The 26,156-nt window shown below is 41.5% G+C and overlaps 1 protein-coding gene and 1 non-coding gene across 4 annotated transcripts in view; one reads left to right on the plus strand and one right to left on the minus strand.

Moving 5' to 3' along the window:
• The window catches only part of TASP1 (taspase 1), a 254,444-nt gene that overhangs the window by 21,148 nt on the left and 207,140 nt on the right, over nucleotides 1-26,156 (minus strand). For 2 of the 3 annotated variants that reach the window (XM_068987337.1, XM_068987335.1), the window contains 2 exons: nucleotides 25,621-25,731; nucleotides 7,274-7,347 (listed from right to left, as the gene is read on the minus strand). In XM_068987337.1, the coding sequence (XP_068843438.1) occupies nucleotides 7,274-7,347; nucleotides 25,621-25,731 (185 nt within the window). The remainder of the gene's footprint in view (nucleotides 1-7,273; nucleotides 7,348-25,620; nucleotides 25,732-26,156) is intronic. The other variant, XM_068987336.1, reaches the window with a different exon arrangement.
• On the plus strand, nucleotides 20,904-20,976 carry TRNAW-CCA (transfer RNA tryptophan (anticodon CCA)). The gene has a single exon. It is a non-coding gene; the product is annotated as a tRNA-Trp (tRNA).

The following is a 26,156-nucleotide window of genomic DNA, read 5'->3' on the forward strand; positions in this document are numbered from 1 at the left end:
ATGTTGGGTACTAGAGGGTAACAAGGTGACATTCCAATGCTGCGTTCACACCTGATGTGAACTATGTAAACTGATGACTATGAACACACATAGAGGCAGGGAAATTAATGTTTTCATTATTTTCCATGCTGCTACAATAAAAAACAAAAAAGGTTTACTCACCACCTTGCAACTAACATAGAGTGTCTACAAGTCCAAGCAATAGACATATTTATCTTTGCAGAGATCCAACCCTACACCACGATTAAAATGAGATTTATTTGGATAAATATGGTTAATAACTCTGAGAGGATTTATGCTCTTGCCAACATGGTGAATTCCCTCTTTGTGTTTATTCTATTTATTGCTTTGGAGCTTTGTCAAATGAATCATTTGGAAGAAACTGATGGCATAAGGCTAATTAGGCAAGAAAAATAAAGCTAACAACAACTCTGAGAAGCAAACTTGAGGCTGAGGAAACTTCTGATTAAAGTTTGTTTTTCACATATTCAACCTTCTACAGTCTTCTCCTGTTTGTCTAAAGGACTTTCTAAATAGACCCAATGGGATCCTCCTGGCAGTCCTAAGAGCATGGAAAAGAAATACAACTTTCTATATTTGAAATTCTGGGCAAGCTCAGAAAGTACAAGTAAAATCACTGATTAGCCACTTTTCCTTCTGCTCCATAAGCACACTTGCCAAATATAGCTGTCTGGGATGTTTCCCTAGTACAGAGCTTGCTGGCGGCGCCTAACACCATCCCAGGGCAGATGGCCTCCTGCCAGGGATCAGACTCCTTCAGCTGTTGAGTAATATGGGGACTAGACTATCAAAAGCAGCTAATATTTGGCTTAGACCAAGGCCAACTTGTATCTAAGTGGTTCTTCATAAATCTAAAATATGGTCCAATAAATCCGCCTAGTGGCTGAATGTCACTGGCCACTACCATGGAACGGAAGTCCCTTTTAAGAATTCATGGTCAACCCACCTAAAGACGCTCCACTGTCTAGAGCTCAAGGGAATCTGAGAAGGTTGCCTGTGCTGGCCCGAGATACACTCAACAGTAGCCAGTAAATAATATTCTTCTCTCTTACTTTTAAAAGTAGAATTATTCAGTTAGGTGAGCTTAACTGGAATGCTGCAGGCAACTTAGGTTCCATTTCAAAACCTGTTTGTAAGGCTGTCAAATTGGTAGACGTCCAGTCAGAAAGCTTTGTAAAAGGGCTCCATTACCACCATACTGGCCTGAATGGCAGAGTTGAGTGTGTGTGTACGTGTATGTCCATTCTTGTAGCCTCAAACAATTTTCTTTTTCCTCTTCTGGAATCTCTGAATTCACTTGTCAGTTGGTTTATAATAGACTTACGTTTTGGCAAAAAGGAATAAGCCTGACCATCTCCACCAGGGGATCAGCGTGAAAACCTAGGAGGTGTCAATCTTGTGGATGGTACCTTTGGAAGCACAGTTCGTGTGAACGAGGCTGCGGAGCTGCAAGGCGCTAGCCCTGAGAGACTCTCACTGCTTCTGCTATCACGTGACCCTCCCAGCACCACCACTACCCATCACAACACATGTATGAACAGCTCTATTATATGCCATGTGGTTGTATTTTCAATTAATATTCAGAATACTATGAAAACATCAGTAATAGTCCCATTTTAAGGAAACCAACAGTTAGTGTTGTAACCTGTCCCAGGTTATAAAGCAGGAGGCTCAGGAGTGAAATTCACCTCTGGCTAACTCCGAAGCCTGTTCTCTTATTATACCAGGTCACCTCTTTATACACGACCTTGCTGACATCTTTTAAAACCCCTCCTATTGCTCTGCCAGGAATGAAGCAGTCAGAGTTTTTTTGTCTCCTAGGAAAAGTCTTATCTTTTTCTGAAGTTTAGTTCATTTAAATTTTTCTACTATATTCAGCTCTTTGGATAGTTTTTAAAATCCATGACTTTACAGTATATCCAGCTCACTCTCATTATTGGGAATAGGAGCAACAGTCTCCTCTGCCTCTCTCCATCCTAACTGGAAGTGGAAGTCTCCTTCTCACTTCTCTTGGTAACCCCCTCTTGTGTTGTTTGGTCTCTAAGTCCTGTCTGACTATTGCAACCCTACAGACTGTAGCCCACCAAGCCCCTCTGTTCATGGGATTTCCCAGGCGAGAACACTGGAGTAGGTTGCCGTTTCCTTCTCCAGAGGGTCTTCCTGACTCAGGGATCAAACCCTGTCTCCTGCACTGGCAGGTGGATTCTTCACCACTGAGCCACCTAGAAGCCCCCTCTTGAGTACCTCACGCTTATATTTAAGTCTTCCCCCTTACCTTTCCTTGAGAGGCAAGTTAAGCCTATTAGTAAAAACCTCTCAGAAACCTTATCTGTGCTATCCCTTCTACACAGACATTTACTGAGATTTTTTTAAAGGACTCAGAAACTATCTTCATAAAAACAAATCATAGTAGATACTACATTTGGGGTTGCAAAAATCCTACCAAAAACTGAATAGCAACATATATGCTAATTAATCCGGAATGTAGAATTTAGAGTTTTGCAGATGGCCAACAAGTATCTAGGAATGAAGGGCCGTAATAAATACAACATCCATAATATACGAAGGACTTAACTCATCTGTATTCAGACATCAGATTTTGTTTCCTTGCTCCTGTCAAGTCTGACCAGGAAGGACTTAGGGCAGAGTCAGGTTTTTTCGCTCTCATTTCACTCGCGAGGCCTCTGAAATCCAGAGAGAGACAGTGGCCACGCAGAGTCATACAGCCTGCAAGAGGTGGAGGTGGACCCAGGCTCTGGCAGCCCAGTGCTGCACCCATTCCGATGCTTGCTCAACTGCAACACCAGGCAAATGTGCCATAATAGCCAAGGGTGATATTTTTTTAAAAATTTTTATTTGAAAATAATCTCAAAAATATACAGACTAGTTCAAGGAGCACCCACACCTCCTTCACGCAGGGTCGCCCATTGCTAACGTTTCACTTCATTTGCTTTGCGATCTACTACTGTCTGTCTGTTCAGGGCTTCCCAGGCGGCGCAGTGGTGAAGAACCTGCCTGCTAATACAAGAGATGTGCGTTGGACCCCTGCGTGGGGAAGATACCCTGGAGAAAGAAATGGCAATCCACTCCCGTATTCCTGCCTGGAAAAAGTCCCATGGACAGAGGGGCCTAGTGAGCTGCAGTCAACGGATCACATAAGAGTCGGAAACGACTGGGCGACGGAGCAACATACATACATCTGTCTGTCCATCCATCCACATAACAATATTTTCTGAACCACTGAGAAGACATTGTATAATTATGGCCCTTTACCCTTAAATACTTGAGTTTATATTCCCTAAGAGTAAGAATATTTCCCTACATACTACAGTACAAAGATATTTTAAAATGATAACATCTTCTACTACCTATATGCTCTTTTATTCACTGACCTAAGAATACATTTTTAGCATTTTCCCCCTACCATCCAGGGTCCAGCATGGGATCAGTTACCACATATGCTAGTGGCCACTGCCCTTTAATAGTATTTAATCTGGAACATTTCCTCAGCCTTTGTCTTTTATGACATTGACATTTTTGAAGAATATAATCCCCTTTTCTTTCTTCCAAGAATGATCTTCATTTTGTATTTCTCTAATGTCTCCTTGTGATTAGGTTCAGATGGTACGCTTCCAGATGGGATACTGCAAAAGAGATGCTGCGTCTTTCTCGGGTTCTCACATCCAGAGGCACATGATGTCCATCTGTCCCTCGAGGTGACATTAATTTTGATCACGTGGTCAAGTTGTTGCCTGGTTTTTCCATTATATACTTATTATTTTTCCCTGAAACTAGTAAGAACCCTGGGGCAACACCTTAAGACCATAAAATAGCTTGCTCCTCCTCAAGGATGAATTTTTATAACAGTATTTTCACTATGTTATAAAAAAAAAAAAATGACCTCTACATCGTAAAAGAAACCTAGGTTTTACTTATTATTCTTGAATGAGTTCCATGCCAATTTTAACATCTGTTTTTATTACAGTAGTCCATGTACACTGGGTGTTTATTAAAAACCATTCATTAACTGTCTGCTATCTTGGGTAGGATACTGGCAATTTGATTTTTAAATTCAGCTGGTATCAATGCCCTAATTTTGGTTCAATTAAAAAGAAATCTCTTTAACTTATGCAACAGTAGGGATTTAGAAATTAAATTAAGGTATATCACTGCAAAAACATTCTATTAAAAAAAGAAACTTATAAAAGAACTTTCTCCTATTTGTTCAAATTACATACGGATTCTGGTTATAATGGTATTAGTTATTATCCAGCCTTTTCTAAATAGTACTATTTTGGGTGAACTTTAATTCAAGGTCTTAACTTGGATTAAATATAATTAGCTTATATAAAATGTTTGAATGGCCAAGTGATTTTAGTTTCTGAGTTTGGTAACAAGCAGAAAGGAGGCAATTTTGGAAGGCAGAGTAAATTTAAAAAAAAAAAAGTTTTTTTTTTTCAGAAGTTGCTTTTAAATTAAAAAAAAAATACTATGGCTATTGTTTTAGTTTTTAAAGATGCCTCCTTTCTCATTTTGCAACCACAGTTTGCAACATACATGAGAGCATGTTTCACAAACTGTCATCATGCTGAGTGGGTATGCCACTAAGTCAATAATTCTTTCATAGAAATAAGGAAACCAGGGCCGGTAGGCCAAAAGCTTTCTCTCTTAACAAGAATATAAACTTTGCTATAGCCCCTCTTTTCTCTTTTGAGCTCAATCTCTCATCTATAATTCTGCCATACTTGTAATACAATAAAATTCCAGGCTTTATGACAGAAGAGATATTTTTTGGTTTTGTTGGTTTCTTTCTTTGTTTTTTTGCTTGCTTTTTTTTTTTAAATCAATAGAATTCAACAACCAAAGCTTTAGTGTTTCGGGGATTTTTTGTTTGTTTGTTTTTTGCTCGGAGGTTGCGGGGGAAGCATTTGTAGCTACGAGAGGAAGAAAGGGAGAGGCCTGAACTCTCAGCAAGGAAGCTCAAACACACGACTGACAAGTGAGGCGAAAGCAGCAGCCCTGTCTGTTGGCCCATCGATACCATCAGCTGCAGAATTTACCAACATTATGGAAACCACGCCCACCAGAGGTCACGCAACACAACTGGAAGCCAAATATCTCTGGGCTCGAGGCACGAGTCTCCACGCTCTTTCCTCCTATGTTTCATGTTAAATAGCAAGGTGTCTTCAGGGGGCCACCAGCAGGGACAACAGGGACCTTATAACAGGATAACAGTCCAAGTACAGGGCTTAATGACATGACCGTCCCCATCAGACAGGCTTCAGTATTGAGGTCCACTTCTTCCAGGTCTTTTTGTTGATGTTGTTAAGAAGCGATCTTAGCTCAGATTCTACGTGTCAGGGGCAGGAGAAACTTAACTGGCCGCAAGCCAGTTAAGGATTTTTGTGGCTTACCAGGCTTATTATAAAATAATAATAACAACTGTTTTTGCCATTGGGAAGAAAAGAATGTTTTCTTTTTGAATGTTTGAAAATATTTAAAGTCACTTTTCCACTCATTATTCTTTCCTTTATTTTTAATTGGAAGACAAGTGCTTTACAATGTTGTGCTAATTTCCACTCATTCTTTATACCCATTCTATTCAATATGGTAGCCACTAGCCACACATAGCTATTTACATAAAATTTTAAATTCTGTTCCTCAAGCACACCAGCCACATTCAAGTGCTCAAGGGCATCTGTATCTAGTGACTGTCCTATTGGACAGCGCAATATAAATACAAAACATTTCCATCAACACAGAAATTTATTTTAGTGTTGCTCTAAACTCATCATCTTTTTTAAATGAGCCATTATAATTCAATTCTCCTTATACTATGGAACAAAACAATCTTCCTGCATACTCATACGAAATAAATATATGGAAACAATATAAATACTGTATTAGGCAGGGATGAGACAAAGTTGTTCATTGGAGGGACTGATGCTGAAGCTGAAACTCCAATACTTTGGCCACCTCATGTGAAGAGTTGACTCATTGGAAAAGACTCTGATGCTGGGAGGGATTGGGGGCAGGAGGAGAAGGGGATGACAGATGAGATGGCTGGATGGCATCACCAACTCGATGGACATGAGCTTGGGAAAACTCCGGGAGTTGGTGATGGACAGGGAGGCCTGGCATGCTGTGATTCATGGGGCTGCAAAGAGTTGGACACAACTGAGCGACTGAACTGAACTGAGACAAAGGTGGGGGTGATCTCTATAATACTGTCACAAACACACGCTGTCCTCACAAAGCCCTGTGATGCTACCAACTTGCTGGATAATATTCAAAGGCCTGCCTGGTATTCCATGACAAAGAAGCAAGAAAATATTCTTTCTTACGTGTCACCTTAATTTGTTAACGATGCCACCTATATCAAACAATTTACATCAGAAGTTTCCTTACTTGCATTTCCAAATGTGTAAAATAAATCATGTCCTTTGGAAAAGAGGCTGCCCAGCTTTGCAGCTTTGTAACTGAGGTACTTTAATGCCAAGTAATGCAAAGAGTCGGACACGACTGAATGCCAAGTAAACATTGGAGGCCACAGCTGTTTCTAAAAAATTTTATGAACAAGAACAGGAGGCCAGTATAATATAAATCCACAAATGATGTTCTGATTCCCAGGCTCACCTGCTATGAGGGCAGGGAGGCCGGGCAACTCAAGAGGAGTCGCGTGGGCTTCTTTGCCATGCTGTAACCCCTGGGGGATGGCAGGGCACAGGGCACACGGGGTGCAGACCTTTGGCCCTGCCCTGAGGATGCCGTGTCAGACCACCCAGAGCACGAGACAGGCAGCCCTTGCACACACGCGGGTGCCTCTGCCCTCACACGTGCAGGATGTGTCCAGGTGCTGGGCTAACTCTGCCTCAGCTTCCTTGAGGTCTTCCCATCCTCCCCGCAAAACCACCCAGCCCCGTCAACCCATTACCCACTTTCTCTTCCCCAGTTCCAGTTTCTTATTCACAACAGACAAAGAACAAGGTGAAAAAAAAAAAAAAGAAAAGGTTTTTTCTAATTTCCTCTGCTCCATCATCAAAAGCAAAAAAAGATCTGCTATTTTTCTTTGGGATTGGTAACTGTTCTTTATCAGATTCTCATAAAGATCACAGAGCTACCACCCAAGAGAAGCCAAAAAGAATTCCCTGTGTCCACCTAGCCAGTTAGAGGTTCCTGTGCTGTCTGTAAGACTCTGCTCATTCCCTTCCTGCCCCCTCCTACCCTCACCCACCCAGCTCTCCCCACGTACCTTGGCCTTCCCATCCTGGGCAGACATGTATCCAACACACATGCTCTCGGTCGTGTGGCTCCACAGAAATTCCACTGCCAGGGAAGGGAATACAAATAGGCACATTCAGATCACAGATGGAAAATAAATCTCTGCTTTTTAATAGAACAGTTAAAGATAGCTTTATATTTAACACACTCGGCTCCCAACTTTCCATTCGCTCCTTCATAAATGTCAAGATGATTTAGTACTCAAAACTATGTAATGCCATTTACTGTGAAATGAAAAATGTATTTCTTTCTTGTCAAAACTTATGATTATTACATGTAAAATAAATGCTCCTCTGTTTGAAACTTGTAACATTAAACACACACACACATGCACACACACTCATGCACACAGTATACAATGATTTAGTAAACGTAATATTCCATAACGTAGTTTCCTTTAAAACACACACACACACTCCATAGGTCAAGGTTTTTTAAATATCATTCTCTATGAAAAGGAACCAGGGTTCCTTGGAGAAATGTTGATTCCAGGGCCTGGGCAGAGAAAATATTAAACGAATCTGGAACATCTTTTTGTGCCAGAAGATGAGGAAGTCCTCGAAGAATGATGAAAGCTTGGGAAAGGGCCCACGGATCAGCCTGAAGAGACCCCCAACTGGCCATATCTGTGTCAATCTAAGTGTCAGAGCAAATAATAACAGTAAAGAATTATCATCCCTGAACAAAATTAAAATCAACGAGCCCATACAAGACCTAGGTCCCAGGTCCCAGCCTGTCTAATACAAACAAATAGGAATAAGTAACATGGGGAAGAAGAGAAAGCACTTCCTTGTGGCTGAATGCCAACAAATAAATACAGGAGAAATAATAGACGCTTTTCTTTTTTTAGAAAAGCATCACACTTTCAAAAACTAGGAAAATTTGGAAAGGAGTGTGCTTTTTACGCAGTCTCAATGGAATCTCTCCAGAAAATTCTTATGAAATACAAAGGGGCAAAGGGTAAGTTCACTGTGGAGAAACGCAACGGGCCCCACTTTAATCAAGTGATGGAAGCTAACATCACTGAGTAAGGGGCAAATCAACACAACGCGTCTCTGGATCAGACACCCTGAGACTCACCGCCACTTCTGCAGCGTTCCCACCAAAAACACAGACTCAGAATTGCAGGAGGAAGTGCCACACAAATCTGACATAGGAACACTAAGAAATAACTGACTTGAACTCTTCAAAAGATGTCAAAGTCAAAAAATATAAAGAAAGTTGAGAAACTGTTCCCATGTAAAGGCAACAAATGCATCCCAGGGAATTTCCTGGTGGTCCGGGGGTTAAGACTCCGTGCTTTCACTGCTAAGGGCCCAGGTTCAATCCTAGTCAGGGAACAAAGATCCCATGAGCTGAGCAGCATGTCAAAAGTAAATAAAGAAAGAAAGAAGACAAAGACGATATGATAACTAGAGGTAATGTGTCCTTCTGGTATGGAGCCTGGATAGGGGTGGGGGGTGTTTGAAGGGACATTCCTGAGATAAGTAATGGACTTTGAAAATGGACTATGGATTAGATAATAGTGTGGTATCAACATTAAACTCTGTGATTTTGCTAACTATACTATGATTACTTAGAAGAACCTTGTTCTTAAGAAATATGCACTGAAGTATTAAGAGTAAAGACTCGATCTCTTCGCCTTGCTCTCAAGTCATTCAGAAAAAAAGAGTATATGTTTAAATGTGTATGTGTGTAAAGGGAAGAGGGATGAAAGGAAGAAGTAAAAATGGAAAAACAAACGGGGGAAATAAAAACAAAGAGCAAATGCACGTAAAGAAATCACAGGTGTCCCCTGTTCTGTTCTCAAAACATCTGCATAAATTTGAAATTATACCTAAAAGTTATAGAAAGAAAAATCCTGAGATACACATAAAACTCAGTCACCTTCAGGTACTTACTTGCAAAACTCTATGCTGTTTTAAACGCATTTTTAAAGCTTTGATGCACTTTTACAAAAATTTCACAAGTGCCGGGTAATAAAACTGCCTTGCTCAACTCCAAGCCTCCGGGTCCTGAGCCATCCATCTCTCTCTGAGCTAACTAGGCCTGAAGACAGTGTGTGGGCTGAGACACAGCTCTGGGCTCTGCCGTCCTGACTCTGAAGCCCTTGCCAGACACGTGGGGAAGGCAGAGGCCTGAGAAGCAGCTCTGCGCTCCTCACAGAGCAGCTCACTCTCTTATCATTAACTCATTTGCAAATGGGCGACCTGTTCTGTAGCGCTCTGCCTAGACTGCAAGAAAACAGCGTCAGGCAGTGAAGCAAGCTCTCTCCACCAGATGCTTTTTCTTCCTCACACATCTGCTTTGAACTTCAAAAAGCCTGACGTCCAGAGCAAGGTCTGGGATATTCTAAATTGCCTAATAGAGCAAAGGCATTCAAGTCTTACCAAACTTCCCTAGTGTGGTGCCAATGCAATTATATTTAAATACAAAATTCAGGTTATTTCCAACACTGTGACCTCTCTTTATTCCCCAAACATTAAGGTGGTAACTGCTCATGAATTAGCCAAGAAAAAAATACATGGAAATAGAGTCAATTTAATCATGAAAGTAAACGATAAAAATACTGCGTGTTGTTTTTTAAGGCAAAATTTTGATGATTTCAAACTGCATTATTCTCTCTGAAAATATAGCCTGCTTTAAGGAAATGTAACACAGAAAAAATTGAGACTTACAAAGCAAGATAAACTGGGTATAATGATTGACCACATTAAATATTTTTCTATTGAACAGTTATCAATAAAGTGTCTAGAGTTTGCTGCTGCTGGCTGCTAAGTCACTTCAGTCGTGTCTGACTCTGTGCGACCCAATAGATGGCAGCCCACCAGGTTCCGCCATCCCTGGGATTCTCCAGGCAAGAACACTGGAGTGGGTTGCCGTTTCCTTCTCCAATGCATAAAAGTGAAAAGTGAAAGTGAAGTCACTCAGTTGTGTCCGACTCCTAGCGACCCCATGGACTGCAGCCCACCAGGCTCCTCTGTCCATGGGATTTTCCAGGCAAGAGTACTGGAGTGGGTTGCCATTGCCTTCTCCAAGATATAGAGTTTAGGAGTTCTTAAAGTAAATCAATGTCTAGAAATTCAGTCTTCCTTTACTCTTTTCACAAATAAACAAAAAAAGGAGGTGCATTTACTGACATTTTTTTTTTTTTTTGCCCAAACTCATGGCTATGGGATCTTAGTTACCCGACCAGGGATGGAATCTGTGCCCCATGCAGTAGGAGCATGGAGTCTTAACCACTGGACTGCCAGAGAAGCCCCTGACACACTCTTCTTAATAACAATTCAAATCAGTTACTAGTTCAGGACAGCTTGAGACACTCAGCAGGAATTGTCTACTATTTAAATTATAAAATGCTTTTGAAAAGAAATCTTATTTATTTTAGTGTATATCTTAACTCAGTAATTTAATACACTATTAATAATTATTTAACAAATTATTTCTTGTTGGAGGACTTCAGGGAGGCAGGAGAGAAACTCACAGTGATAATTTTTCATCTGCCAAGCATTGCATTTCATGGCGGAATTCAGCAAAGCCTGGATGGGGATCTGGGGCTCAGAGAAGGGAGGTTAACACTCTCATAATGGTGGGAGTATGACCATTTGGAAATACACTGCTGTAATTTGTGGTAGTTATGGTCTGCAAGTTTGCCATGAACGCTGAATTAGCAAACACTGAGCCATTGCTCCCAAGGGAAATACAAGGTTAAGGTCCTGCAAGCCTCTGGTCACAAAATTTTCAAGAAGTAACCTTATTTGATGTGTATTTTCTGTTTAGAGACATCTTATATAACATACGGTGGTTTAGTCGCTAAGTCATGTCTGACTCTTGGGACCCCCATGGACTGTAGCCTGCCAGGCTCCTCTGTCCATGGGATTTTCCAAGCAAGAATTCTGGAGTGGGTTGCCATGCCCTCCTCCAGGGGATCCTCTGGACCCAGGAATCAAACCCGGCTCTCCTGCACTGCAGGCCGATTCCTGGACTGCAGGCATGTGCTTTACCAACTGAGCTACGAGTGAAGCCCCTGTAACATATATTTCTTATAGATAATTAACTTTGTCCAATATGCCTTTATAATAATACACTAGCCAAGAAGAGCTCAATACTTTCTTGACCCTGGATGACCTGGCCACAAGTTTCTTTGGCTTTCAGCCTCACAGCAATGCTGTCCCTTATGCTCTTTTTATCATTTGTCATCTACTGACTCCATGAGTTCTGCTACTTTTCCAGCTCAAATTTTCCCCCACTCTGCTCATGCCCACAAATGACTGGGAAAGTGCTGGGAGTACAGGTCTTTCAATTACAAGTAAGTTTCATCAAGCAAGAAGAGTCACAAATTTTCACGACTCTGAAAATAATGAGGATAGACTCCTTTTATCAAAATGACATACACTTCGACCTAGCAATTCTACTTTTAGGTAGAGTGTACAGATATGCCTTTGTATGTATAAAATAACATCTTTACACAGATATTCACTGAAGCAATTTTAATTAGGAAGAAACTGGAAATATTAACAGCACAGTTGCCTTTTGGTGGGAGCATATATGAACAACTATGGTACCCTATTCAGTGGAATACTATGCAGTAATTAAAAAAGAGAAAGCTCTATGGGGATGATATGGAACCATCCACACTAAGTGTTTTTTCAAACGTTTTGCCAGGAACCACAGTAAAACTAAAGCAAAACAAAAAAGCCCCCTACACTGTCACTGAGTATGTGGGTTCTTTCTATTCTGTGGGCTCTTTATATTCTATGTGCTACAGTGAAAAGATTCTGCTCTTGACTCACTAAATTAGACCTCATTAATGTGACATGCTACCGTTTGGAAAAAAACACTAATCTACAAAATATACAGTTTATCTAAAACAAAAGACAAGGTGAAGAAAGATGGAAAAAAATGACGCTGCTCATTTCTGTGGAGGAAAATAAAAGGGCACCATGGATGACTCATGTTTGTAAATACATGGGATCTCTCTGGAAGAACATCAGAGGAACCAGCAACAGTGGTTATCATGAGAGAGGCAACTGGTGATTTAGGAAGCTGAGTGGGGGGCAACCTACTTTTCACCACACATCCAGCAGCTAAGATGCTGCCTTCCAATGTGGGGGGTGCAGGTTCGATCCCTGGTCAGGGAAATAAGATCCCACTTGCCTCGCAGCCAGAAGACCAAAACCTAAGACTGAAGCAGTACTGTAACAAACTCAATTACATAGAAGAAAAGCAAAGATGTAAGTCCTACTCAGTAAAGGAGCTGTATTTCTTACCACTGGTGACACCAAGAAGTCTATAACATATTTCTGGATTTTAGGGACTAAAATGTCTTCCATACTAAAAAATTGCATTTTATGGTAATAGTATTAAAAATGATTCTAATAATAATACAATTAATTGGGCAGATGGTATATCCAAGTACCAGGAGTTTTCCATGTGTAATTATTACATGTAGGGGACCGCAAACTCCAGTAACATTCAGGGTTAATGAGTGGCCTGGAATGGCATACCTGAGCCTGAGAATGTGTTGTCTGAAACAGCATTTTGGTGTGGTCAAGCTCAAGCTGATTTCCATTTAAAGAAGCCTCTGGCCCCTTGGTAAGGATCATGCTCCTGTGGTTTATACCTCAACTACTGATTTGAAAAAAGCTTTTGTGTTTTAGAAGGCCAAAGCCCAAGGGATGGTGGTGTTGTTCAGTCACTCAGCCACGTCTGACTCTTTGCAACCCCATGAACTGCAGCATGCCAGGATTCCCTGTCCTTCAGTATTTCCCAGAGTTTGCTCAAACTCATGTCCATTGAGTCGGTTATGCCATCCAACCATCTCATCCTCTGACGCCCCCTTCTCCTCCTGCCCCCAATCTTTCCCAGCATCAGGGTCCTATCCAGTAAGTCAGCTCTTCACATCCGAAGACTACTGGAAATGCCTAGGTGATGAAAAGACCTTCATCAGAAAACGCTAAGAACACCTAAGCTACCTTTCTGAATGGGTTTAAGTTATGAAAGATGGACACAGGGATTCAGTAGGACTCTTCTCCACCAAATGACTTTAAACACATCCCAGCAAAGCAGCACAATGTGAAATAAGGTCAACACTACTGATCCTGTTCCAGTGCTGGAGAACGGATGAGGTTGGGACGTCCTGTTCACGTGTTCCTCAAGGAAGACAAGCTAATGGCCTTCTGGGGACAGCTGGAATGGATTTGTACATAATCTCAGGGGCCAGACTATCTGAAAAGTTGTTCTGAATGCATTGGAACAGATGAATTCACCTGTGGTATAACATCCCAGAGCAGCTGGCCTACAGCTTAGGGCCCTCCACTGCATGAGACAGCCTTCAGCCCCGGTGCAGGACCTGCCTTTTAGTGACGGTTAAGTCAGCACCTTCCCTGGTTAATACAAGGAATATAAACCACCCCTTAAATGATGCTCCCCCTAGGATACCTCCTTCTCTTTCAAAATGATTCACATGTCATCCTGTTTAAGTAAAACAAAGTTTCCTTACCAGGGTTGCAAGCAAGTTTTCTCTATTCAAACAGATTCTCTTTTCTGACCAGAAAGAAGCCCTCAGCTACCTTTTTTTTTTTTTTTTTTAAAGTTGTTCTCCAATTGTTGTTAACAACCCCCAGCTGCACTGGCTCCCACACCCATTTAAAACCCCTCTGCCTGGCTTCATATCCCAGACTTTCTTGCAAAGGAAACAGAACTCTAAAATCAGAACCGTCTTGGGCTGGGCAGTTGCCAAGTCAGCTGCCGCTCCTTAGCCTTAGGTCAAACGGCTTACCCTAGGACATTTTGCACAGTGTTTAAGTTACTCCTTATTGAATAAAGATAAACTCATTTTTTTAAATGGGAAGGAAGAGGAACTGTAAATGGAATAATCTCATCTTAACTCTGTAGATTTCCCCCCGGGTAGTGAGGTTCTTTATAACCTAGTCCGGAGTTCATTCAAGGATGCGTTCCTGTCCTGACACGGAATCCTTAAGATTCATAAAATGGATGTCCCATGATTACCATGAAGTAGCCTTGAGTTGGCTTGCTTCCTTGAAAACCTTTCACCACTGAACTGTCTTGGGAACTATGGGGCTGGAGTTCTATAGAACTCCCTCTACGCCAAGCCAAGAAAATAATTCCTCTCTCTTTTCCAGGCTCACTCCATTTGTTCAAGACTAAAGAAAGATGTTGACTGAAAAAGGAAGAGAAGGATGTGGGTCAAAGAGTAAAACAAGCCCTGAAGGATATTCTTCAATTCTCTTCCTGTTTTATCATTTTATTGTGTTAGAAACTACCAGAAATAAGGGGCCAATGGCTGGAACTTGGAAGTTCTCTGCTGAAAAGGAAAGCATTTGGTGAAACAAGTTATACTGAAACATGATTTCATTCATTCAACAAATATTTTTTTAGGCTTTATTTCATGCTAAAGGTGATCTCTATTACCCTGTGAGCGGATAAAAACTGACTATAAAAATCTTTCAAAATGTTTGTCTGAGAGTTTAAGGAGAACCAAAGTAATAAGAATTATATATTCACTAAAATTTTAAGTCTTTGTATTCTTTATTTCAGATGGAAAATTTTTGGTCAAAAGGAAAGACACTATATGTTTAGATTATAGCTAGAAGCACACTACTCATGATGGAGGAGAATATAACAGATGAAAATAAGTCTATTTGCAATTTTTTAAAGTAAATTAGCAATATTTAACAGTAGAAAAGTTCTGTGATAAAGCAAATGATAGCTATTGATGGTCAACATATCTGTCCTTTAAAAATGAAAGCCAGTTCTGAAAAAATACAAACTGGAGCACTACCTCCATAGGTTAACGCAAATCAGTTACTGAAGAGTTTTTAATATCATGTCTGCTTTATTCACTTTGCATATAGGAATAAGTTATTTAATTTTCTCCTTTCCATCTGATCCTTAAATAAGACCCCAAATGCCAGCCTATCTCTTAAGACTACAGTGAAGATGAAATAATCCCCAAACATTGCGGAGGTGCACAAGAAATAAGTTTCCAACCATGATACTGGACTTGCTTACAGAACAAAGTTTCAGTTACATTTTGAAGACATGGTATTAACATCAGATAACCAGCCATAATTACTTCTTTCCCCACTACCGGTCTAATAACTAATTTGCCTTCTTTTTGAGGGCTGTTTTTATGATCGTGTGAGCCCGGCAGACTGCCTGGTCACGAGTGCTCGTGGTGGCATGTGCCATGAAATGGAAATAAGTGACTCCGCCGGGCCCCGAGAATGAAGGTCCTTTGAAGTACGTGTGTTTATATGTGCTCACCAAAATTTTAATGCCAGTAAAACCAAAAGGCAGTTGGAATTTTAATTTACAGTAAAATGACCTTTTATCTTTTTAATGTTCCAGGAAGCATCAATCTAACATTTTTTAAGTCATGGCAAGTTTTCGTAACAGTGACAAGAAGAGTACTCAATAAAGAACATGGCCTGTTTTGGAAAGAAGTGGGAGAGAATGCCACATTTCAGTTCTAATTGGGAGCTGAAGCACAGTTGATTTCAGAGAGCAAAGTCTAAAGTGATAAAGCAACTCATTACCGTTTCAAGTAATCAGGTAAGAAACTTCAGAAATTCTCAGAGGAGAAAACACCTGCTGCACCATTATATGAAGTTCAGACAGGCCCATTTGGGGGCTTCAAAGATAAGGGTAAATGGGCAGTTTCTTAGGCTGGGCGGCGGCTCCACAGGTGTTCATTTTATTATAATCTTTATAACTTACAAAGTTATTACATTCTTCTTTTAAAAATACGTAAAACATTTCACAATAAAGATGAAAAACAAGGGGGAAAAGTAGCTGGTCAAGCAGAAATAATATGTACAAAATTTAATAATCAGCACCATGAACATACTCCGGGACAGCAGAGAACCTGAAGTTATTACTCTCTGGGTAAGGCGAAGGCGACTTGATGGGAAAGGAACAATTATCACAGGTGCTCATCAGACGACCAGCCTTACACTGAGCTGTGGGCCTTCCATCTGTTTAGGAAGAGGAACTCCAACAGATAGGCTTGGTGAAAAGATTGCTGGCTGAACAGGCAGCCTTTTCACCCCTACCAGCCCCTGTGCCTACTATCCTGAATCGCTTAAGGTTTTCCTCAAATATAAGGAGATTGCTTCACACTGTTCCTCACACTACTGCTTCCTATTAACTACTCTAAGGTAAGACCCCTGAACTCCACAGGATCTGCCAGGTTCCCATCAGCATGGAGAGGGTAGGCTGCAAGGGAAAAAATGCACCCAAACAGTGTGATTGGTTGTTCACATTATATACTTGCATATATTCTAATTACTTCTATTGACTCAAGCTTAAAATGGAAAAGAACTAGTATTTTCCATTGGAAGGTTGATGTGCCTTTGTTTACACAATTATTAACCATATTATACTATACACAGCAGCCTCAAGAAAGTATTTCTGTAGAGGCCTGGAAAACACATGGAATTGTACATTAGCAGGTAAAAATATATTGGTTTTTTCCTCTAAAAGCAGAGAGAAAATTAATTATTCTCAGCTGTTTCATTCCAGGGACAAGCATTTGCTTTGTGTTAAAGCAGTGATTTGTAGGCTGGGCTTTGCCAGCATCTCCTGATCTGGAGGGTGGGAGGTGGTGGGATGGGTGTTGCAAACACATTCACGTCCAAACTGTCCTTTTAACAAGGCTGTTTGCAGAGGCTGTCTTCTGGGATCCAATTAAACTGTCTCCAAATATCCTTGTTCCTGGACACTTGTCATTATCCAACATTTCTGACCCATCTTGTTTGGTTTTTAAGAGCATGGGAGGATATTTTCTGTGACATTTCATTTTTCTGGAAGAGTGGTCAATTTCTTTAAAAATTTCTGCTATAGAATCAGTAAAGAAATTCCATGTGGCACTTAATTTATTCCTCCAATAGTTACTTGGAGCCTACAATGCAGGGTGGGTACAAAGCTGGATTTGACACAGTCCTTGTGACACTGTACAGGAGACAGAGATCAAGACCATCCCCATGGAAAAGAAATGCAAAAAAGCAAAATGGCTGTCTGGGGAGGCCTTACAAATAGCTGTGAAGAAAAGACAAGCAAAAAGTAAAGGATAAAAGGAAACATATAAGCATCTGAATGCAGAGTTCCAAAGAATAGCAAGAAGAGATAAGAAAGCCTTCCTCAGAGATCAATGCAAAGAAATAGAGGAAAACAACAGAATGGGAAAGACTAGAGAGCTCTTCAAGAAAATTAGAGATATCAAGGGAACATTTCATGCAAAGATGGGCTCGATAAAGGACAGAAATGGTATGGACATAACAGAAGCAGAAGATATTAAGAAGAGGTGGCAAGCATACACAGAAGAACTATACAAAAAAGATCTTCACAACCAAGATAATCACGATGGTGTGATCACTCACCTAGAGCCAGACATCCTAGAATGTGAAGGCAAGTGGGCCTTAGAAAGCATCACTATGAACAAAGCTAGTGGAAGTGATGGAATTCCAGTTGAGCTATTTCAAATACTGGCATATGATGTTGTGAAAGTGCAGCACTCAATATGCCAGCAAATTTGGAAAACTCAGCAGTGGCCACAGGGCTGGAAAAGGTCAGTTTTCATTCCAATCCCAAAGAAAAGGCAATGCCAAAGAATGCTCAAACTACCGCACAATTGCACTCATCTCACATGCTAGTAAAGTAATGCTCAAAATTCTCCAAGCCAGGCTTCAGCAATATGTGAACCGTGAACTTCCTGATGTTCAAGCTGGTTTTAGCAAAGGCAGAGGAACCAGAGATCAAATTGCCAACATCCGCTGGATCATCGAAAAAGCAAGAGAGTTCCAGAAAAACATCTATTTCTGTTTTATTGACTATGCCAAAGCCTTTGACTGTGTGGATCACAATAAACTGTGGAAAATTCTGAAAGAGATGGGAATACCACACCACCTGACCTGCCTTTTGAGAAACCTATATGCAGGTCAGGAAGCAACAGTTAGAACTGGACATGGAACAACAGACTGGTTCCAAATAGGAAAAGGAGTATGTCAAGGCTGTATATTGTCACCCTGCTTATTTAACTTTTATGCAGAGTACATCATGAGAAACACTGGGCTGGAAGAAGCACAAGCTGGAATCAAGATTGCCAGGAGAAATATCAATAACCTCAGATATGCAGATAACACCACCCTTATGGCAGAAACTGAAGAGAACTAAAGAGCCTCTTGATGAAAGTGAAAGAAGAGAGTGAAAAAGCTGGCTTAAAGCTCAACATTCAGAAAACTAAGATCATGGCATCCAGTCCCATCACTTCATGGCAATAGATGAGGAAACAGTGGAAACAATAGTAGACTTTATTTTGGGGGGCTCCAAAATCACTGGAGATGATGAATGCAGCCATGAAATACAAAGACGCTTACTCCTTGGAAGAAAAGTTATGACCAACCTAGATAGCGTATTAAAAAGCAGAGACATTACTTTGTCATCCAAGGTCTGTCTAGTCAAGGCTTTGCTTTTTCCGGTGGTCATGTATGGATGTGAGAGTTGGACTGTGAAGAAAGCTGAGTGCCGAAGAATTGATGCTTTTGAACTGCGGTGTTGGAGAAGACTCTTGAGAGTCCCTTGGACTGCAAGGAGATCCAACCAGTCCATACTAAAGGAGATCAGTCCTGGGTGTTCTTTGGAAGGAATGATGCTAAAGCTGGAACTTCAATATTTTGGCCACCTCATGCGAAGAGGTGTCTCATTGGAAAAGACTCTGATGCTGGGAAGGATTGGGGCAGGTGGAGAAGCGGATGACAGAGGATGGGATGGCTGGATGGCATCACCGACTCGATGGACATGAGTTTGGGTGAGCCCCAGTAGTTGGTGATGGACAGGGAGGCCTGGCGTGCTGCAATTCATGGGGTCTCAAAGAGTTTGACATGACTGAGCAACTGCACTGAACTGAACTGAACTGAACTTGCCCTCAAACGACTCACAGTCTGGTGGTGTGATACTCATGTTAGGGGAAACACAGACCTAAACTTCCCATCCTGGCCAGGCAAGATAGTCACCACAAGCAGGAGTTGTCTTACTGGTAAGGAACATGAAACTAACAAGCGACCACCAACCAGAATTCAGGAAAGGTAAGGAGAGAGGAGACCCAGTCCATTTGTCCTGCCAATCTTCCAGAACCCTCCTCACTGGAATCCATCTTGGCTGAGCGATGCACCTGCCACCAGGAAGGACCCTGAGTCAGAGCGACTGGCCAAAGACACCCTGGAAACTAACTCAACTGTCATAAAATCCAAGACTCCAAGCCACGTGGCAAAAGCAGTTCTCCTGGGTTCCCTTACCCTGCTGCTCTCCACCCGGGCGCCCTTTCCCAGTAAAGTCTCTTTGTCAGCGCATGTCTCCTCAGATGATTCATTTCAGGAGTTAGACAAGGGCCCACTCAGGCCCTGGAAGGCGTCTCAGATGCAGTGGAACCTTCTTTAAGCTATTTCCAAGCCCTGTATCTTCCACATGAACCACTGGGGCTCAAAGACCTGTGCTCGATTCCACTCAAATAACTGAATTTAGAAAAAAAGATTAAGAAATGCTGGCCTAGCAGGAATGGCAGGCATTCTAGTACGTGTCTAGAATGTCACGGTGACTGCTACAAAGGTTGGAGATTACACACTGAAAAAAGCACACAGAGAAGGGACAAATCACCTGGGGAGAGGGCTTCCAAAGGATTCCAGGAGGTTCCTCTCTGGGCTGGGTCTTAAAGAAGGAGTTTCCTAACACAGGTAAGAACAGCATGTGAAAATTAATGGCAGAAAGATACGACCCTTGGAAGAAGACCAAGCAATCTTCAGTTGCCAGAACTGAGGTCAGTGGAGATGAGCAGAGGAGGAGGAGTGCAAGTAGGAGGTGACACTGAAAGCTGCTCCAGCACCAGATCAGGCTGGGCTTTCCCTGTCAAGTTACTTTCCATTTCCCATCTATCTTCTCAGGAAAGAGGATGGAGTGGGTGTGAGTGTGTGTGTCCTCACTGAAGAATTAAAAGTAGGAGCATGGGAGTAAGAGACACAGGTTTTGCTTTATTTTAGGATACATAAAAAGTTATATAACACAAAAACTTATTTGAATGTTAAGCTTAAAACAAGCAGTACACCAGTCCCATATACTTCTGTGGTTCTTTTTTGACCATCATCTCTCTAATGCTGGAGTTGGTGTGGCTCTCTAAGACACAATTCAGTCAAGGTCTCATTTTTGCCCTTTCTGCTTCAGCACAGTCAGCTTCTGTGTTTCTGAGCCATGGTAAGGTTCCCTGTGTCATAGAGGGACAGAGGTCTAGAGGCAGGATGGAGGTGGGAGATGGATAGAGGTGGGGAGCCTAGAGGTTGCGGAGACTTAAGAAACAGTCTGGGAAAGAGGGATTTGGGCATGCAAAGTAAGGGGGCACTGATCACCTTTATCCGAGCAGAGAAGAGGAATCCACTGATGCAGCCGGAAGTCCTGTGGCCTGAGCTGCCTTAAGATACCACAGAACACCTGATTCATCCCTGTAGTTCTTTAGACAAACCGGAGGACCATTTGGCAGGGAGAGCATTTCAGAGGTTGATTTGTTATCTATCATTGCATAAATAGGGGCTTCCCTGGTGGCTCAGAGGTTAAAGCGTCTGCCTCCAATGCAGGAGACCCGGGTTCGATCCCTGGGTCAGGAAGGTCCCCTGGAGAAGGAAATGGTAACCCACTCCAGTATTCTTGCCTGGAGAATCCCATGGACAGAGAAGCCTGGTAGGCTACATCCATGGGGTCGCAAAGAGTCGGACACGACTGACCGACTTCACTATTCACTGCATAAATTACCCCCAAATCTAGTGGTTTAAAATGACAAACATTTTATTATCTAAGTTTCTGCAGACTAGGAGTTCAGGAGTGTCTGTGCTGGGTAGTTCTTTTTCAGCATCTTTCATGAAAAGACCCTGATGCTGGGAAAGATTGAGGGCAAGAGGAGAAAAGGAGACAACAGAAGATGAGATGGCTGGATATCATCACTGACTCAGTGGACATGAGTTTGAGCAAACTCCAGGAGATGGTGAAGGACAGGGAAGACTGGCTTGCTGCGATCCATGGGGTCACAAAGTGTCAGACACAACTGAGCGACTGGACAACAACAACAACATGAGATTTCAGTCCAGAAACCTGCTAAGATCCTGTCATCTGCAGGCTCCCCTGGGACCAAGGCTGTTGGCGCGGAGCCCCAGTGCCTTGCTGGCAGTTGGAAGGCGGTCACAGTTTTTTGCCACAGGGACCTTTCCGTGGTGCTGCTTGAGTGTCCTTGTGACATGGTAGCTGGTCTTTCCTGGAGTGAGTGAACAGCACCTTTTCTGACCTCGCCTTGGAAGTCACAGACTGTCATCCTGACATATTCTTATGCATTGGAGAGAGTCACTGGGGAGGGAATTAAACTCTCTTTCTCTCAAACAGTTTATGGACAAAGCACACATAACAAAGTCATGCAAGAGGACTTTGAAAGTTACTCTATAGCTGGGATTCTCCAACTGTATTCCTGAATCAGTAACAAAGGCCAGACCTTGAAAGGGCCTGTTCTTGAGCCATCCCACCCTTGAAGCAGCCCCCGGGGCTCTTGTAATTGATGCATTTGTCAAGAGGGGAAGCTGGGTAATGGCTTCCTGGAAACTCCATCATGTGGCAATGGGGTTTGATTGAAACTGCATTTGTGGTGTAAGGGAAATGCTATTGATGATTTTCAGAAAAGAGAGTCAATATGGAAAAAGCTGAAGTTTGAGATTATTTTGATTGTACTATAATCAAAAAATTATATATATTAGTATACAAACATACTAAAAAGTATATATATTATGCAAAATAATATATTGTATATATATTATACAAAAAAGTATATGTGTATTGTATATAATTATACAAAAAAGTGATACATACAGCAGTTAAGTGGATTTTTTTTTTTTAATTTGGGTAATTGTTTTGTTTTGTTTGGATGTATACGAAAGAAAGACTTCTGAGCCTTCCTGGTTACTTGATATTACCAAACATTAAGGAGCCATGAGTTGATGAAGTTATATTTTCATGAGAATTTTATAAAGTGATAAATGAGAAGTCATGGGCCAAACATGAAGCAAATTATGTTGCAGCCTGATCTGGAGCAATTAACGTGGTAAAGCATAGAAGAACCCACTTGAGTTTGATGTTTGAAACATTCTCCTTTTATAGGCAGGGGCTTATGGCAGATACTTCCTTTCTGATGGGTCTAATCTTCTACTCCTGGGATCTGCAGTGAATAATATTTACATAATCATGACGCTACCAATGCTGGTTATTAATTGTCACTGTTCGGAGTCAAATTCTAATCAGAGTGTAGAAAGCAAGTTGGCTGTAGAACAGAATGCAATGTTACTATGACAACAATGGTGTGGTTGCTAGAGGTTGAGGTGAGGGTTGGGAATCGTGGAGGAAGAGGAAAGAAGCTTACATAGTTCAAGGGGTGAGGGATGGTTGGAAGAGATGATAAAAGCTGATGAGTCAGGAAGTAGAGCATTAAAGTTACAATAAAATTAAATATACAGCTTCAGATTAGAGTTCTCACAAAAGTCATGAGGAAAGGTGACGGGGAGTGGTATGAGCTCTGCTCTTAATTTCTTCCCCCAAGGGAGTCACAAGTTACTGACTAATGGAGAAACAGAACAGGAGCACATTCTACAGAATGAAGGTGAATCCCACGAGAACAACCAGAATCAGGGGCTGGCACTCTGGGAACTGGGTAGCAAAGGTGACCTTCACATCTTCTTTCTATCCTTCTGTACACATTTACTTTCTCACCACATACTGAACACATGTAAGTTTCTTAAAGCAAAATATGTAAAAACCCACATCACTGGTAGAAGCTGATAGGAGCCTACGTTCACCAGGTTTTAAACTTCACAAACAAATGGCAAGACTTCACTCATTGCATAAAGCAACACTTTACATTTTATTCTTCTCCTTGACATGGAGAGTAGGAACCAGTGTACGAATGACTACTTTAGTGATAAAAATTAACATGAGCTAAAATTCTATGACTTATCTTTAAATATACCTTTAACTCCAAAAATGAAAGGACAAGTAAAAAAACAAAATTCTTACAATTTCCAGAATTAACTTGAATGGGTGAAAGCCCAGGCTCAGTGAAGAAAGCCCAGGCTCAGTGAAGAACAGAAACTTCATTCTAGCAGCAGGCTATGAAACAGTTTCAATAACTGGCCCCTACCCTGCCTCCCAGGACTAAAGACTTTTTCTGAGTTTTTATGGAATGCTCAGGAACATCCTCTGCATATTTTATTTGATCTTTTTAAAGGTCATTTTTAAATATTTACTTTTATTTATGTATTTATTTGGCTGCGCCAGGTCTTAGATGTTGCACATCGGATCTCTGATCTTTGTTTCAGCATGTGGGATCTTTAGATGCAGCATGTGAACTCTTTAGCTGGGCCATGCCAACTCTTAGTTGCAGCATGTGGGATCTAGCTCCCCAACCAGGGCTGCAACCTGGACCCCCCTCCCCCCCCTGCATTGTGAGCTCAGAGTCTTAGCCACTGGACCACCAGGGAAGTCCCTCTGTGCATATTTTAAAGACAAACTCCCTGCTACCTAACTGTGGAAGATATTCAAAGGTTTCAAAAATGATTAGGATACCAAAGAAGCAAGTAACTATTTGCCCCGGTTTAAATTTTTTTTTTTTTTTGGCTAGGAACAACCTGGGTACTAAGTATAGTGGGTGGAAACAGGAGGAAAATAAATATAGCAAGAAAAATTATGAAGTTGGTGATCAGGTGGAGAAAGAATCATTTTCTATAAAAGTGTAGTGTTTCCCCACCCCCTACCTTTGGCAAATGAGAGGAAAGATTTTTATGGAAGTTCTTCAGGCTTCTAAAGAAAAAATAATTTTTATCCTCATAAGAAATGCTAATTTTTCTATTTTATAGACTCATAAAACTTCAAAATAGGAAGGGACTTGTACTACAGCAATTCACAACAATCATACAATACAGATCAGGTGTCAACCATACTTGATAAAAGGAATTTTATACAAAGAGCTGAACTACCACAGCCCTGAGAATGACTTGTAGTGCTTATTTAAAAAATTAAAAAAAACTTACAGAAGAACGGATAACCACTGAGTAGTATCACCATACATGACGGACTACTGGATAGCAATGAGAGTGAACAAGCTACCGTTACAAGTAACATGGATGAAGTTAACAGGCGTAACATTCACTGAAGACATCAGACACCAAGAAAACATATTCTATGATCCTATTTATACAAAATACAAAACCAAATAGAACTAATCAAGGTGTTAGAAGTTTGAATGGTTATTAATTTTGAAGGGGTAGAGACTGGGGAGGGTTATAAGGGAGCTTCTGGATTACAGTAAAGTTCTACTTTTTATCTACATGCTGGTCACATGGGTGGGCTCAGTTTGTAATATTTTCCAAGCAGTTGCAGTTACAATGATTTGTGCACTTTTCTGAATGAGCACGCAATTCGATTAAAAAGTCAATTAAAGAAAAATAAGATATAGGAGCCCCTGCTAGCTTATGCGGCACATTCATGCAGACTTTTTAAATGCCCCTCACTCTGGATAAATGACTTAGGAAAAGGCACCTCTATGGGTAGAGGCTCCCCCACAAATCTGTGCCTTGTCAAATGGAGGGTGGGCTGGGCTCCATCCCCACTGGTGCACTTTGTTAGAGACAAAGCCACACATGTGGGTGGACATCTGCAAATCTACAAAATATTCATGGGACCCTTCCTCACCACAGCATTATGAGCAGGCAGGGTGGATATCCTTCTAATGTGGAGGAGGAGGTGGCACAGAACGGTAAGACTGATGCGTGAAGGCATCACAGCTAATAAGCCATGAAGCCAGGGTGAACTTCTAGGCCAGTACGACTTCACATGATTCTGATTCCTTTCGGGGAGGAGAAGAGGAAGAAGCTTCTCTCTGTGTTACTGTGTTTACTGCTATCGGTCATCTCAAATGCTATGTCAAATAAGGCAGGGGATAAATACACGGTCCAATATTCTTAATACTGGGCTTTAGTAAAGGTGTTAGGTTCTCAGTCCATTTGGAAAACATGCTTTAATCATATACCCTGAAATGAATATTCACCTTGTAGACGTTAACCTAGGCAGAGAGGTCAGTGGAATAGCGATATGTATACCTATCAATGGAACATCCTGGCCCACCCACAGGTTAAAATGATCAACATAAGGATATAACTCTGTCCCTGGCTCAGAAAAAAAGGAAAGAGAAAGACACCCACATGATGTGTAAGTTTAACTTACCCAGAAGTGTCTGCTTATTTTGGGAGGCGTTAGGCTCTGCAGAGCATCGGCAGGACCGGAGGACAATCACCCCTCCGAGCACGCCGTCTTCACTGGCCAGGAAAGGCGAGCCTAGGCACAAATGACTGGTGGTCAGTTTTAGTTCATTTTACTCTTTTCACTCCCAATTTTCATTTGATTATGGGAACAAATGTGTGGGATGGGTAAGATTTTGAAAGATGCCTATTTTCTGATACTCGCTATTGTTCATTTCTTGTCCAGGCTGGATCGTGAAGGCAGGCTTGAACCCTAACAGACAGAGACAGTACCAGATGCTGCCAAGGAGACATGAGCAGGGGTGGAGTGTGCATGACCATATTCAGAATGGAATTGGAAACACTGCCAGATTAAAGGCCCAAAACACAAATACAGCAAAAAATGTTCAGCAGCTCCCTTTGATCAACTCTTCGGGATCACTTACCAGACTCTCCCTGTTGTCAGGGGCATGCCACCAAAAGCTTTCATTTACTACCTTAAATTCAATTTTCAACAAAAAG

This window comes from Capricornis sumatraensis, chromosome 15, assembly GCF_032405125.1.
Source record: "Capricornis sumatraensis isolate serow.1 chromosome 15, serow.2, whole genome shotgun sequence".
Lineage (NCBI taxonomy): Eukaryota > Metazoa > Chordata > Mammalia > Artiodactyla > Bovidae > Capricornis > Capricornis sumatraensis.